The sequence below is a fragment of the Ursus arctos genome, unplaced genomic scaffold (assembly GCF_023065955.2).
Source record: "Ursus arctos isolate Adak ecotype North America unplaced genomic scaffold, UrsArc2.0 scaffold_12, whole genome shotgun sequence".
In the NCBI taxonomy this organism is placed as follows: domain Eukaryota; kingdom Metazoa; phylum Chordata; class Mammalia; order Carnivora; family Ursidae; genus Ursus; species Ursus arctos.
Window position 1 is genome coordinate 29,608,417 of NW_026622786.1, and position 16,593 is coordinate 29,625,009.

Genomic DNA, 16,593 nt, shown 5'->3' on the forward strand with positions numbered 1-16,593 from the left:
AAATTTTTGTCCTAGAAGTTCCAGCCTCATATTGAATTGTATAACTCTGACCTTAGAATCCCTTTTCCATTTTATCCTTTCCTTGCATCAAAGTATCCTGCTGGGTTGGGGTGGAGGAAGTGGGGGCAGAGGGAAAGAGAGAGAATCATCAATGTATTGAGGTGAGAAAAAAAGCCTTGGGCAACCCATGAAGAGAATAGTGTTTGCTAAAATAGTCTTGGTGGGATTGTATGCCTCGGTATTTTAATTTCTGTGTGTATGAATTGCTATGTATAACTAAGATTAGCCGAGACTGTGCTGAATCCAAAAATAATTTGCAATGCTTTAGCCATTTACCTGTGACATAAAATTTAAGATCTTCTCGAAGCACATGAAAGCACGTCATAGTTTTTAGCTTTTATATATCTAAGTACTTCACGGTCAAGAAGTTCTTTTCATGATAGTTTTTAGAAAATACAGTCCCTTAAAAAGCCTATTAACACCTTATTTTGTAAACTCGTATAATTAAGAATGTTTAGTTTTATATAGGTATTCAAATATGGCTATTACATTTTTCATTAGTGAAGTGATAATGCCATGTTTGAATATTATTTATGTATATTCTATTTTTTCAGCTGAATTTGTATACATACCTGCTTAGGCGATGGACATAATTTATGATGACTTTATGGACATATGTGTAATTCACTTAATCTTAAGGATAGGAGGGATCTTAAGGGTTTTTAAAATTCTGGTTGCCCATTTAAAACAGAAAGTTATCTTCAACTCTGACATTTGGCTCTTACAATAGCTGCTTTGTTATAACCATTGGTGGGGATGTCTACTCTTTCTAGGCATCCCATTCTATTTCTGATTAGTTACAACTATGTGAGAATTGTGCCTTGCATCTCTTCTACTCTACTAACTCAACCATTTATCATAATTTTGTTCCTCTAGAAGAAGTCCCTCTTGTATAAAAATATTCTTTAGCTGTTTGGAGACAGGTATCATGGGTCTCCATACATCTTATTTAGGCTAAGCAACCCCAGTTTTTGTTGAATTATTAGTCATGTTACAGCATTTCTCTATCCTCATCACTCAATGGACATGTTTTAATTCCTTCACTTTCAGATGTTTTTGACTACAGAATACATTTTATATCCTAACTAAATATACCCATAAATATATTATAGGTAGTACATAGTTTTAATACGTACATGTAACTGAAACAACGATTTCATAAGACAGTATTTATTTACACTGATACTTTCTGTTCTTTTTCATTTTTAAAAATGCTGGCGTTACCTATCATACTGATTTTATTACTCCCTGATGGATTTTAGCCTGTAGTTTGGAAAAAGCTGTTCTAGTTTGTTCATATTGCAGAACTGAAATATTTTCCAAAAGTCGGGTGTTAGGATGATCGTTGCTAAAGTAAGTTTTACCTTTATCACCTCAAAGCAAATATTGTGATGGTGGTTATTAAGTAAAACTTAGCAGGGTTATCATGTTCTTGGTGATGAATGCAATAAAACTAAAATATATTCAACTTTCATTTTTATCCATAGGTGGCGACAGACAAGGTTGCAGAAAAGCTGAGTTCTACTCTCTCATGGGTGAAGAACACAGTATCACATACAGTCAGTCAGATGGCCAGTCAGGTGGCAAGTCCATCTGCCTCATTACACACTACATCCTCATCTACCACACTATCCACGCCAGCCCTTTCACCATCTTCCCCTTCACAGTTGAGTCCAGACGACTTAGAACTCCTGGCTAAATTGGAGGAGCAAAATAGGTGAGTGAGGTTGCTTGGCTTTTCTTTCTCTGCAGTTATATGAGCTCAACCATTCATTTATATATATATGCCATAATCAAAATTTACTCATATTAAGAATGTTTATTTTCTAGTCTTTGGCTCCTTGTTTATCAAAATTACTTAACAAAAGTATTCAAGTTTTTTTTTGGAGGAGTTGATCTTAAAACTAAAGTTGTACTAAAGTTTTCTTCTGGCTCAGATAGCTTTAGAGATTTGTTTTCTTAATACAGCAAATTCCCTAAATTGTTCCTGAATTTTAGAATTTTTTTTAAGGCAAATAAAACTACCATTTTTTTTCCTTTTTCCTTTTTTTTTTTTTTTTTTTTTTAGATTTTATTTGAGAGAGAGCACAAGTCGGGGTGGGCGGGTAGGGGAGGTGGAAGGACAGAGGCAGAGGGAGAAGCAGGCCACATGCTAAGCAGGGAGCTTGACAAGACATGGGGCTTGATCTTAGGACCCTGGGATCATGACTTGAGCTGAAGGCAGATGCTTAACTCACTGAGCCACCCAGGTGCCCCTAAAGCTACCATTTCTGATTTAAATTCTCAAACTAGCCCCCTTTAGTTAATCTGTAAAGTAATTTAATTTAGGGTAGATACCTGATTTATGGTTTAGAGTGGGAAATCTCTTCATTCAATTTATTAATGGGAGCCAAAGTATCCTTCTCTCTTAATGGAATGAAATAGAATAGTAGTTTGTTGAAAATGTATACTATGGACCCTGTGTGTCCTTCACTATATTATCAGAAGCTCTTTTGGCCATCAGCTACAAAAGAATTACTGGAAGAGACCCCCTTTTGTGTTCAGTCAAGATGTATACTACCACTGGCTTTAAGGGTAGTAACAGAGACAACTTCTTTTTTTTTTTTTTTTCTTCAAGATATTTATTTATTTATTTGACAGAGAGTGAGCACAAGCAGGGGGAGCAGTGGTAGAGGGAAAGGGAGAAGCGGATTCCCCACTGAGCAGGGACCCTGATGCGGGACTTTATCCCAGGACCCTGGGATCATGATCTGAGCTAAAGGTAGATGCTTAACTGACTGAGCCACCCAGGCGCCCCACAGAGACAACTTCTAAGAGCTTTTTTCACGTATAATTGACATAATAAAGTACATGTACTTAAGGTGTGCAGTTTGATAGATTTTGACATATGTATATATCTGTGAAATAATCACCAAAGTCAAGAAAATGAACATATCCATTATCCCGTTTCCATCCCTAGGCAGCCATTGATCTGCTTTCAGTTACTATAGATTAATTTGCATTTTCTAGAATTTTATAGAAATGGAATAATACAGTATGTACTTTTTTTGAATGGAGTATTTTACTCAGAATAATTATTTTGAGATTCATCCATGTTGTAATGTGTATGAATAGTTCATTTTTAATTGATTAGTAGTATTCTTTTGTGTGGATATGTCATAGTTTATTTGCTTTTTGTTATGAAATGCTGTGAACATTATTTATTTATACAAACCTTTGTATACATAGATATATGCTTCATTTCTCCTGGGCAGATACCTAGGATTGGAATGGCTGGTTTATATGATAGGTGCACATTGAACTGTCAAACTGTTTCCAAAGGGCCTATACTTTCTCACATTCCCACCATCAGTGTATGAAATTTTTAGTTCATCTACATCCTTGCTGATACTTGGTATGGTTAGTCTTTAATCTTAGCCATTCCAACAGGTATTTGTATCTTGTATTTTTAATTTGCATTTCCTAATGGCGTTGAGCATCTTTTCATGTCCTTATTTGCCATTGATGTATCTTCTCTGTTTGAAATTTTTGCCCATTAAATATTAGGTGGTTTGCTTTCGTATCTTTGTATTTTAAGAGTTCTTTGTATATTTGGGATATGAGTTCTTTATCAGATATATGCTTTTATTAGATACATGCTTTTAAAATATTTTTTTCCCAGTCTGTAGCTTATTCTCTTAATAGTATCTTTTGAAGAACGTAAGTTTTAAATTTTGATGAAGTCCAGTTTGAAATTGTTCTTTTATGGGTTGTGCTTTTGATGATTCAAGGTCACACAACTTGAATCATATTTTCTTACATAAGTTTTATAGTTTTAAGTTCTATTTTTAGGTCTGATCCATTGTGACTTACTTTTGTATATGGAGCAAAGTACAGATCAAAATTCATTTTTTGAATATGCATATTTAATTGTTCCTGTACCATTTGTTGAAAAGGCTATCCTTTCTTCACTTAAGTACTTTTGAGCTTTGGTCAAAAATTAGTTATTGTATATATAGGCCTATTTCTAGACTTACTCTATTCCACTAATCCGTTTTCTGTCTTAATGCCAATGTGGTACTGTCTTGATTACTGTGACTTTATGTCTTGAAATCAGGTAGTGTTAATCCTCCAACTTAGTTCTCTCATTTTGACTACTTTTGGAACTTAGCATTCCCATGTGTATTTTACATCAAGTTGTTAATTTCCACAAAAATACTTGCTGAGATTTTGATTGGAACTATATTGCCTTATGTATCCCACTGCCTTGCTAAACTTGTTCTGGTAGGTTATGTTGTTGTTGTTTTTAGATTCCATGAGATTTTGTATGTTTTATTTCTTCCTTTCCAATCTGGGTACCTTTATTTCTTTGTCTTGCCTTACTGCAACTGGCCAGCATCTCGAATACAAATTTGAATATAAGTAGTGAACATACATTCTTGTTTTCTTGATCTTAGGGATAAAGCATTAACTATGTTTACTGTAGGTTTTTGTAGATGGCTTTTATCAGATTGAGGAAGTTCCTTTTTCTTCCTTGTTTGCTTAGAGTTTAAAAGAAATAGGTGTTGGATTTTGTCAAATGCTTTTCCTGAAACGATCATGTGGTGTTCCTCTTATAGTTTAATATGGTGAATTACATTGATTTTTGAATGTTAAACCAACTTTGCATTCCTGGGATAAACCCACTTGGTCGTAATATATTGTCTTTATAAAATATTGTTGGATTTGATCTACTAAAATTATATTTAGAATTTTTGCATCTGTGTTCATAGTGGATATTGGTCTGTAGTTGTCTTGGGATTTTTGACAGTTTTATGTAATATCTCTGTCCTTGTATTGTCCTTCCTAATATAAATGTTTGGTGCCGTACATTTCTTTTCAAGCCCTGCTTTAGCAATAGCTGTTTAAATTTATTGAGACTTGTTTTATGGTCCTGAATATGGTCTTACTTTGGTAAACATTTTATGTGAATTTGAGAAGAAGGTATATTCAGCTCTCGTTTGGTGGAGTATTCTGTTAACACTGATCAATTAAATTTGATTGATAATGTTAAGTCTACTATATCTTTGCTGGTTTCCTGTTTCCTTGTGATATCAGATATTGACAGAGGAGTACTGAAACCTCCAACTATAACTGTGGATTTGTCTGTTTCTCTTTAAATTCTTTTAGTCTTTGTTTCGTGTAATTTGAGGTTGTATTTTTAAGCATATAAACGTTTGGGTTTGTTATGCTGTCTTTTGAGATGCCTTCTTTTTTTTTTTTATTTAAAGATTTTATTTATTTATTTGACAGAGATAGAGACAGCCAGCGAGAGAGGGAACACAAGCAGGGGGAGTGGGAGAGGAAGAAGCAGGCTCATAGCAGAGGAGCCTGATGTGGGGCTCGATCCCACAACGCTGGGATCACGCCCTGAGCTGAAGGCAGACGCTTCACCGCTGTGCCACCCAGGCGCCCCTGAAATGCCTTCTTTATCCCTTGTAATATTGTTTGCTTAGAAATAGACTTTATATCTTCTTCCATTCTGTGGGCTGCCTCTTAGTTTTTTTGACTGTTTCCTTGGCTATTTAGAAGCTTTTTATATTGATGAAGTCCCACAAGTTCATTTTTTCTTTTGTTTCTCTTGCCTTTGGAGATGTGTCATGAAAAAAGTTGCTATGGCCAATGTCAAAGAGGTTGCAGTCTATGTTCTCCTCTAGGATTTTGATGGATTCCTGTCTCACATTGAGGTCTTTCATCCATTTGGAGTTTATCTTTGTGTATGGTGTGAGAGAGTGGTCAAGTTTCATTCTTTTGCTTGTAGCTGTCCAATTTTCCCAGCACTATTGAAGAGACTGTCTTTTTTCCACTGGATGCTTTTTCCTGCTTTGTCAAAGATTAGTTGCCCAAAGAGCCAAGGGTCCATTTCTGGGTTCTCTGTTCTGTTCCATTGGTCTATGTGTCTGTTTTTTTGCCAGTACCATGCTGTCTTTGTGTTCACAGCTTCGTAGTATAGCTTGAAATCCGGCATTGTGATGCCCCCAGCTTTGTTTTTTCTTTTCAACAACTCCTTGGCGATTCAGGGCCTTTTCTGGTTCCAAACAAATTTAAGGGCTGTTTGTTCCAGTTCTTTGAAAAGTGTCATTGGTATTTTGATCGGGATGGCATTGAAAGTGTAGATTGCTCTGGGTAGCATAGACATTTTAACTATGTTTATTCTTCTGATCCATGAGTATGGAATATTTTTCCATCTTTTTGTGTCTTCCTCAATGTCTTTCAAGAGTGATTTGTAGTTCCTAGAACTTTACATCTCTGGTTAACTTAATTCCGAGATAACGTATGATTTTTGCAAATGACACTACAGATGAAGATTAGTATCCAAGATCTACAAAGACTTCTCAAACTCAATACACGGGAAACAAATAATCAAATCAAAAAATGGGCAGAAGATATGAACAGACACTTTTCCAATGAAGACATACAAATGGCTAACAGACACATGAAAAAATGTTCAAAATCATTAGCCATCAGGGAAATTCAGATCAAAACCACATTGAGATACCACCTTGTGCCAGTTAGAATGGCAAAAATTGATAAGGCAGGAAACAACAAATGTTGGAGAGGATGTGGAGAAAGGGGATCCCTCTTACACTGTTGGTGGGAATGCAAGTTGGTACAGCCACTTTGGAAAGCAGTGTGGAGGTCCCTTAAAAAGTTAAAAATTGAGCTACCCTATGACCCAGCCATTGCACTACTGGGTATTTACCCCAAAGATACAGACGTAGTGAAGAGAAGGGCCATATGCACCCCAATGTTCATAGCAGCATTGTCCACAATAGCTAAATTGTGGAAGGAGCCAAGATGCCCTTCAACAGATGACTGGATTAAGAAGCTGTGGTCCATATATACAATGGAATATTACTCAGCCATCAAAAAGAACGATTTCACAACATTTGCAGCAACATGGATGGGACTGGAGGAGATAATGCTAAGCGAAATAAGTCAAGCAGAGAAAGACAATTATCATATGGTTTCACTCATTTATGGAACATAAGAAGTAGGAAGATTGGTAGGAGAAGAAAGGGAAGAAGAAAGGGGGGATAAACAGAAGGGGGAATGAACCATGAGAGACTGTGGACTCTGGGAAACAAACTGAGGGCTTTAGAGGGGAGGGGATTGGGATAGGCCGGTGATGGGTATTAAGGAGGGCACATATTGCATGGTGCACTGGGTGTTATACGCAAGTAATGAATCATGGAACTTTACATCAAAAACTTGGGATGTACTGTATGGTGACTAACATAATAAAAAATTATAAAAAAAAAAGAAATAGACTTTATAGAATTAATACCTGTTCTTTTGAAGCTGTTTCAAAAAATAGAAATGGAAGGAAAACTTCCAAACTCTTTCTATGAGGCCAGTATTACCTTGATCCCAAAACCAGACAAGGACCCCACCAAAAAGAAGAATTACAGACCAATATCACTGATGAACATGGATGCAAAAATTCTCACCAAGATAGTAGCCAATAGGATACTACAGTACGTTAAAAGGATTATTTGCCATAAGCAAGTGGGATTTATTCCTGGGCTGCAGGGGTGGTTCAACATCTGCAAATCAATCAGTGTGATACACTACATTAATAAAAGAAAGGACAAAAGGACAAGAACCATGTGATCCTCTCAATAGATGCAGAAAAAGCATATGAGAAAGTACAGCAAGCTTTCTTGATTAAAACTCTTAACAGTGTAGGGATAGAGGGAACATATCTAATATCACAAAAGCCATGTACAAAAAGCCCACAGCGAATATCATTCTCAATGGGGAAAAACTGAGAGCTTTTTCTCCAAGGTCAGGAACACCACAGGGATATCCGCTGTCATCATTGTTGTTCAGCATAGTACCAAAAGTTCTAGCCTCAGCAATCAGACAATAACAAAAAGAAATAAAAGGCATCCAGATTGGCAAGGAAGAAGTCAAACTCTCATTCTTCACAGATGACATGATACACTATGTGGAAAACCCAAAAGACTCCATCCCAAAATCGTTAGAACTCACACAGGAATTCAGCAACGTGGCAGGATGTAAAATCAATGCACAGAAATCAGTTGCATTTCTATGCAGTAACAATGAGACAGAAGAAAGAGAAATTAAGGCGTTGATCCCATTTGCAATTGCACCAAAAACCATAAGATACCTAGGAATAAACCTAACCATAGAGGCAAAGGATCTGTACTCAGGAAGCAATAGAAGATTCATGAAAGAAATTGAGGAAGTCACAAAGAAATGGAAAAACATTCCATGCTCATGGGTTGGAAGAACAAATATTGTTAAAATGTCTTTGCTACCCAGAGCAATCTATTCATTCAATGCAATCCCTATCAAAATACCATAAATTTTTTTCCACAGCCTGGAACAAATAATCCTAAAATTTATATGGAACCAGAAAAGACCTCTGATAGTCAAAGGAATAGTAAAAACCCAATACTGGTGGCATCACAATCCCGGACTTCAAGATCTATTACAAAGCTGTAATCATTAAGATAGTATGGTACTGGCACAAAAATAGACACATAGATCAATGGAACGGAATAGAGAACCCAGAAATGAACACTCAACTCTATGGTCAGCTAATCTTTGACAAAGCAGGAAAGACTATCCAGTGGAAAAAAAAGATAGTCTCTTCAACAAATGGTGTTGGGAAAATTGGACAGCCACATGCAGAAGAATGAAACTGGATCATTTCCTTATACCATACACAAAACTAGACTAAAAATGGATGAAAGACCTAAATATGAGACAGGAATCCATCAAAATCCTAGAGGAGAACACAGGCAGCAGCCTCTTTGACCTTGGCCACAGCAACTTTTTTGCTAGATTGGACGTCTCCAAAGACAAGGGAAACAAAGGCAAAAATTGGGACTACTAGGACTTCATCAAGAAAAAAGCTTTTGCACAACAAAGGAAACAATCAACAAAACCAAAAGACAACCAACAGAATGGGAAAAGATATTTGCAAACATCTAATCGGGTAAAGGACTAGTATCCAAAATCTATAAGGAACTTCTCAAACTCAACACCCAAAAAGCAAATAACCCAGTCAAGAAATAGGCAGAAGACATGAACAGACATTTCTCCAAAGAAGACATACAAATGGCCAACAAACATCACTCAGCATCAGGGAAATCGAAACCAAAACCACAATGAGATACCACCTCACATCGGTTGGAATGGCTAAAATGAACAAGTCAGGAAATAATAGATGTTGGCGAGGATGTGGAGAAAGGGGGACCCTCTCACACTTTTGGTGGGAATGCAAGCTGGTGCAGCCATTCTGGAAAGCAGTATGGAGGTTCCTCAAAAGTTGAAAATAGAGCTACCCTATGACCTAGCAATTGCACTACTAGAGATTTACCCCAAAGATACAAATGTAGAGATCCGAAGGGGCTCCTGCACCCCAATGTTGATAGCAGCAATATCCACAATAGCCAAACTATGGAAAGAGCCCAGATGTCCATCGACAGATGAATGGATAAAGAAGATGTAGTATATATACAATGGAATATTACTCGGCCATCAGAGAAAATGAAATCTTGCCTTTTGCAACAACGTGGATGGAACTAGAGGGTATTATGTTAAGCGAAATAAGTCAATCAGAGAAAGACAATTATCATATGATCTTACTGATATGTGGAATTTAAGAAACAAAACAGGATCATAGGGGAGGAGAGGAAAAATAAAACAAGGTGAAATCAAAGAGGTAGACAAACCATAAGAAAGTCGTGTTTTTTTGGGGGGGGTTAATTTAAATTCAATTAATTAAGTATATTATTAGTTTCAGAGGTAAGGTTCAGTGATGTCAGTCTTATATAATACCCAGTGCTCATTCCATCCAGTGCCCTCCTTAATGTCTATCACCCAGTTACCCATCCTCCTACCTCCCTCCCCTCCAGCAACTGTCAGTTTGTTTCCTATGATTAAGAGTCTCTTATGGGGTGTCTCCCTCTCTGATTTCATCTTGTTTTATTTTCCCCATGTTTGTTTCTTTTACTAACCAGAATCATGCTGTATGTATTGTTCTTTGATGTGCTTGCTAGAGACGTTCTCAGCCTAGCACATTTCTTTTACCCGTTATATATTCCACAGAATTAGTGTCACTACTTGGGTTGCTTCATTCTGCTGTTATAATTATGTATATCATATGTATATGTATATATCACTTTTGTGCACAAACTTGAACACAGGGGCTGGAATTTGAGGGGAAGAGTGTCAGTTTGAGTCCTTGTCAATCCGAGGTGAATGTGTGTTAACTTGGCATTGAGCAGCTGGCAGGGCATACATGCTGACTCAGGCAGGGGGGCATCTGGACTGTGAATTTGGGACCCACAGGCTGATGGCATCATGTGTGACAGGGACGTGGCTGGTTTTGCTTTTAACTTTTATTTTTCTGGGACACTATCTCTCCTTCTATTCTGAATGAAAGCCTTGCTGGATAGAGTATTCTTGGCTGTAGATTTTTTACTTTTAGCACTTTGAATATATCATGCCGCTCTCGTCTGGCCTGCAAAGTTTCTGCTGAAAAACTCACTGATAGCCTTATAGGGTTTCCCTTGTATGTAACTGGTTTCTTGTCTCTTGCTGCTTTTAAAATTCTCTCTTTATCACTACTTTTGGCCATCTTATTTACTTTGTGTCTTGGTGCAGACCTCTTTGGGTTGGTTTTGTTGGGGGCTCTCTGTGCCTCCTGGATCTGGATATTTCTTTCCTTCCCCAGATCAGAAAGTTTTCAGCTATTAATTCTTCAAATAAATCTTCTGCCCCTTTTCTTGCTCTTCTCCTTCTGGGATCCCTGTCATGTGACTGTTGTGCTTGACAGTGTTGCTGAATTCCTTGGGTCTGTTCTCATTTTGAGTATTTTCCCCCCTCTCATCTGCTCAGCGTGATTACTTTCCATTATTCTGTCCTCCAGGTTGCTGATCCATTCTTCTACTTCCTCTTGTTTGCTGTTTATTCCAGGTGGTCCTTTTTAATTTTCATTTAGTGAGTTCAGTACCTCTAACTGGTTCTTTTTTGGTTTCCTAGCTCTTGGTGGAGGTCTCATGGAAGTCCTGCACTCCTTTCTCAGTTCTAGCGAGTATCTTTATGAGCATACCTTTAAATTCGCTATCAGACAGATTACTTATCTCCATTTTTTGTAGGTCTTTTGCAATGATTTTGTTCTGCTCTTTCATTTGGAACATATTCCTCTGTCTCCTCATTTTGTCTATTGCTGTGTCTGTTTCTATGTGTTAGGAAAGTCAGCTACATCTCCCACACTTGAAAGTAGTGGCTTTATGAAGAAGAGGTCCTGTAGTGCCCTGCAGTACAATGTCTCCTTTTCACCAGAAAATGGTACTTTAGGGGTATCTCCTATGTGCATTGCTACAGGGGTCTCCTACCATTGTGGTGGACCTGTGTTTGCCTTCAGTCCAGTCTGCAATGGCTCTCTGCCTGTTGTAGGCAGAGTTTGGTGCCTGTGTTGTTAGTGGGCTGGCCTGGGACTTCCTTGGGCTTGAGTTGAGTAAGACCAGGTGTTTGCCAGAGATGAAGTAGCACCAAACTGCGGGGCACTTTCCATGTGTTGCCCCTTGAGAAGCTTTTGTTGGTGGGTGGGGCCTGCAGTCAGACCAGCTACCTGTCCCCAGTCCACTGCTGTGGTCACAGTCAGACTGTGTGTGGTTATCTTCCCCTCTCTCTGGAGCAGGACTCACTTTGGAGTGGTGTTGACCCTTCTTTGGGCTGCTTGCACACTGCCAGGCTTGTGGCACTGCTTTGATGGGATCTTGCCAAGAGTAGTCAGAGGGGGTGGATCTGCATTGCTGTGGCCTCTTGTCTACATCTGGCTATGGAGAGTCTGTTCTGCCAGTCTTCGGGTTGCTTTCTGGGTTATTTATGCCAATGTGGGTGTTCTCTAGATGGCCATGTGACAAGAGGTAAGCCAGGGTTCCTTTACTCTGCCATCTTCCCAGCAGCCTGTGCTCAACCATAAGGGACTCTTAATAATAGGAAACAAATTGAGGGTTGCTGGAGGGGAGAGAGGTGGGGGGATGGGGTAACTGGATGTTGGACTTCAAGGAGGGCATGTGATGTAATGAGCACTGGGTATTATATAGGACTAATGAATCACTGACCTCTACCTCTGAAACTAGTAATACATTATATGTTAAGTAATTTGAATTTAAATTAAAAAAAATTCCTTACAGGAAATCCTAAAAAAAGAAAAGAAAAGAAAAGAAATTGTCTTTATCTCCGTGCACCTGAGTGGCTCAGTCATTTGGGGGTCCAACTCTTGGTTTTGGCTCAGGTCATGATCTTGGGATAGTGAGATTGAGCCCCATGTTGGTCTCAGCAGGGAGTCTGCTTGAGCCTGTCTCTCTTTCTCCCCCCATCCCCCATGTTCTCATTTGTGCAAGCTCTCTCTCTCTCTAAAAGGTAAATCAATCAATCTTAAAAAGAGAAATCGACTTTATCTCATATAGTCATAGTAGCTTTCTCTTGAATAGTGGTAAAATTTTATATATTTTTTCCATCCTTCCTTCTCTTTTTTCTTTATCCTTAAAGTTTGTCTGGTAGGCAGGATATAGTTGGGTGTTGCTTTTTAAAATACAAACCAATGATCTTTCCCTTTTAATTGGAATATTTGGACCATTTACTTTTTAAAAAATTACACTAACAAAGCTTTATTTCTTCCTCACATTTCATGTTCATCTCAAACTGCAGGTTGAGTACATCTTTGTTCCACACTTCTTCATTCCAGGACCAATGTCCTGTCCCTAACCAGGAACAACCAGACTTGCAGCAAATGGAAAAGAGATAGAGTGGAAATACCTTAAAGTATCTGTTAGGGAGTGATCCACATAAGTTCTACTTAGGTTTTATTGGCCAAAGCAAATCACGTACCCAAACCTATGGAGTGAAGTGGGAATTACAATCTTCTTGCAGGGATGGATCCAAGAAGATATGTACTTTATTCTTAATGTTTCATCTGCTTTTTTCCTGTATTTTTATCGTATTGTTACTGCATTTTTAATTTATTTGCACACTGTAAAATCCACCATTTTAAAGTGTACAAATATAGTGGCTTTTGTATATTTACTAAGTTGTACATCCATTACTACTGTCCTATTTCAGAACACTTTAATCACCCCCCAGAAGAAAGTACCCATTAGTCTCCCCTTTTTATCTTCCAGTCACTGGTAATCTACTTTTGATCTCTATGGATTTGCCTCTTCTGGCCATTTCATTATGGAATCATACAATAGGTGGTCTTTTGTGACTGGCTTCTTTCATGTAACATAGTGTTTTCTAGGTTTTGAGGAAAATAGATCATTTATATTTAATGTGATTATTGATAGGCTTATGTTTACCTCTGTCATTTTGTTTTATATTGTTTCCTTTTTATTTTTCTGCCTACTTTTGATTTAATGGAATATTTTTTAATGATTCTGTTTATTTTCTTTGTTGATTTATTAGCTATAACTGGTTTTGTCTGTTTGTTTTTACTGGTTGCTTTAAGGTTTGTAGTAGATGTCTTTAATTTATCACCATCTGCCTTAAAGGGATCTCATAGTATTTCACATGTTGTATAAGTACTTAGAATAGTACATTTCCATTTCTCCTCTCCAGTCCTTCATGCTAGTTTTTTCAAGCATTTTTCTTCTATATATGTTGTAAACCCCGTACTATATGATGATACTTGCTTCAAGCCAATTATCTTTTAAAGAGATTGAAATAATAAGAAAAAATCTCATGTATTTACATATGTGGTTTCCAACTCTGGAGCTCTTTGGTTCTTTCTTTAGCTCTAGATTTCCAACTAATTTTCCTTCTGTCTGAAGGACTTTCTTTAAAAGTTCATGTAGTGTGGGGCTGCTCTTTTATGTTTGAGCCTTTGTTTTTCTTTTGATTTTTAAAGATATTTTTTCTGCGTATAGGTTGACAGTTCTCCCCCCAACCCCCGTATTTTAATGATGTTTCATTGACTTCTGTCTTGCATTGTTTTCATTGGGAAATCTGATTCTTTCCTTATCTTTGTTCCTGTGTATATAATGTATCTTTTTTCCCCCTGTCTCTTTTTAAGAGTTTTTTTTCTTTATCTCTGGTTTATGCAGTTTAATTTTGAGGTGCCTTATTGTACTTTTTAAAAAAATTAATTAATTCATTTAGCAAGCATGTGAGTGAGGGGAGGGGTAGAGGAAGAGGGAGATAAGCAGACTCCGTGCTGAGCAGGGAGCCTAAAGCGGGGCTCAGTTCCAGGATCCTGAGATCATGACCTGAGCTGAAACCAAGAGTCAGATGCTCAACCAATTGAGCCACCCAGACGTCCCTGTACTTTTCTTCTTGTTTCTTATATTGGGGTTTTGTTGAACTTATTGTAGATTTATAGTTTTCTATAAATTTGGGAAACTTTTTGACCATTTTTTTCTTCAGAATTTTTTTGTTGCTTTCCTCCTCTTCAGAGATTCTAATTACACAAATATTAAGCCCCTTGAAGTTATTCCACAGCTCAGTGAGACTTTGTTCATTTTTTGGAAACTTTCTACTGCTATGTATTCAAGTTCACTAATATTGCTTTCTGCCATGTCTAATTTGCCATTAATCCCATCCAGCGTGTTTTTCATCTCTCACATTGTGGTTCATCTCTAGAAGTTGGAGCCAAGTGTTGTTTTTATGTCTTAAGTACTTAAGTTTTAAACATACAGAAATATAGTCACAGTAAATTTTAATGGCCTAATAGGCACTTATAGGTAGTGCTAAAGGGTATAAAGTATTTGTAAGTTTTGAACTGGTTCTTACATGGAAAAACAGTTTGCACAAAAGATAACTTTTGGTGCTGAGTTTTAAGTGACCAAAGTTGAATTTATTTTTATGGTTGTGATCAGTAATTATTGTACAACTAAAATATACAAACCACTGTTGTTTGTTAAGTATGGATACAGATGAACTTTTTTCCAAGTAATTCACAGTTTGTTTGGGAATACCAGATGTGCCCTGTGTATATGTTCATATCTAAAGAATAATTACTAGAGTTTAAAGATGCAGAGAAAAGAGGTTTTGACAAGTAAGAATTTGAAGAAATAAAAGGAGCAGAAGGTTGTCACCCTTGTTCTTCTGTGGATTGCTCAAAATCTGTACTTGAATTTTCGAGTTCACATTTTGAGACTTTCGGGTTTTCTCTCTCTCTCTCTCTCTTTTTTTTTTTTTTTTTTTTGTCATTAAAACTCAAACTCCATGGGAAGAATTTATGTGTAGAGAATGTAATGACATCTTGTTTTGCCTTAGAACAATCCTGGTGGAAAAACACATCTCTGACTCTAACAAAATATAAAATGACAGATACTAGGTCCAAATTTTCCTCCCCCCTGTTCTGCCCTACTATCCTGCCAACCTGTTAAGTCCAAGGAAAAATTATAAGAATCATAACTTAAATTTTCTCTGACCACTTCTGTGGTTTATAATGTAGATATGGAAGTTACATAACTAAAGTAAAAATTATGACTCACAATTACTACTTGTAACGCTTTTATTTATGATTTTTTGTTCTCTTCAAATATAGATGAGTCTCTGGTTATGTTACTTAACTCTCTTTGATTCAGAAAATATAAAAATGGCAATATTTAAGAAAATGATAATTTAGGAAACATGGAAAAATCAAATATCAAACAAACTGTTTTTCCTTCCCATTGTTTTATGGCAATTATAACTTTTAAAGTATCAGTGTATGTAGCAACCCCAGAAGGCTGTGAAGAAATGGTTCAATACAATATCAAAGATCTGTTTGATGAAAGTTAATAATTGATAGTCTTAAAGTTGAATTGGGACAGCTATTTTTTTCCTATGTGTTAAATGTGTTTTTCATTTAAAAATACAGAGGCTTTGGCAGAGATGAATTTAGGAAGGTAAGGTTCAAGTGTGATAACAGTGCATTTTAATTAAGGAGAGGAATGTTGCTAATTTAAATTTTTAATGGGCCATTATTTATGTGGTTTAGAGGTTTGGCATTGCAACCATGTTTATTTCCTTTTACATTCTTTGCTTTTTAACAGATTTTTGGAGGTGAGATATGAGAATAAGGAAATGGATAAGGGTTCTTTTAAACTAAATGTATTTTATGTATTTTTAAATATAGTAAGTAGGAATCTTTGCAACCTTAATGTATATATCTTTATCTTACCAACATCTGGATCTATACTGTCCAGTATGGTAGCCACCAGCCAGATGTGGCAATTGAGCACCTGAAATGTGGCAGGTCTGAATTGTTATGTGCTGTAAGAGTAAAACGTGTACGAGATTTTCAAGAGTTGATTTGAAAAAAAAGAATATCTCATTAATTAAATTTTTTATTACATGCTAAAATGGTATTTTGACTCTGGTAAAATTATTAAAATTAATTACACTTTTTTTTTTACTTTATATGCATTTAAACTGATATAAGGGGCTTGCAGTATATTTCTGTTTGACAGGGCTGATCCAGATGATCTAACTTTCATCTTACATTTTTAATTTTACTACTAAAGCATTACCTTGTTTTCGTGAGTA

General features: G+C 36.7%; 1 protein-coding gene across 7 annotated transcripts in view; it reads left to right on the forward strand.

The window, feature by feature from the left end:
- The window catches only part of EVI5 (ecotropic viral integration site 5), a 191,567-nt gene that overhangs the window by 33,688 nt on the left and 141,286 nt on the right, over window positions 1-16,593 (forward strand). For 6 of the 7 annotated variants that reach the window (XM_026497609.4, XM_044383643.3, XM_057310462.1 and 3 more), the window contains one exon: window positions 1,548-1,777. In XM_026497609.4, coding sequence (XP_026353394.1) covers window positions 1,629-1,777 — 149 coding nt within the window. In that variant the 5' untranslated portion in view covers window positions 1,548-1,628. Of the gene's footprint in view, window positions 1-1,547; window positions 1,778-15,769; window positions 15,954-16,593 lie in introns of those variants that run through there. The other variant, XM_044383642.3, reaches the window with a different exon arrangement.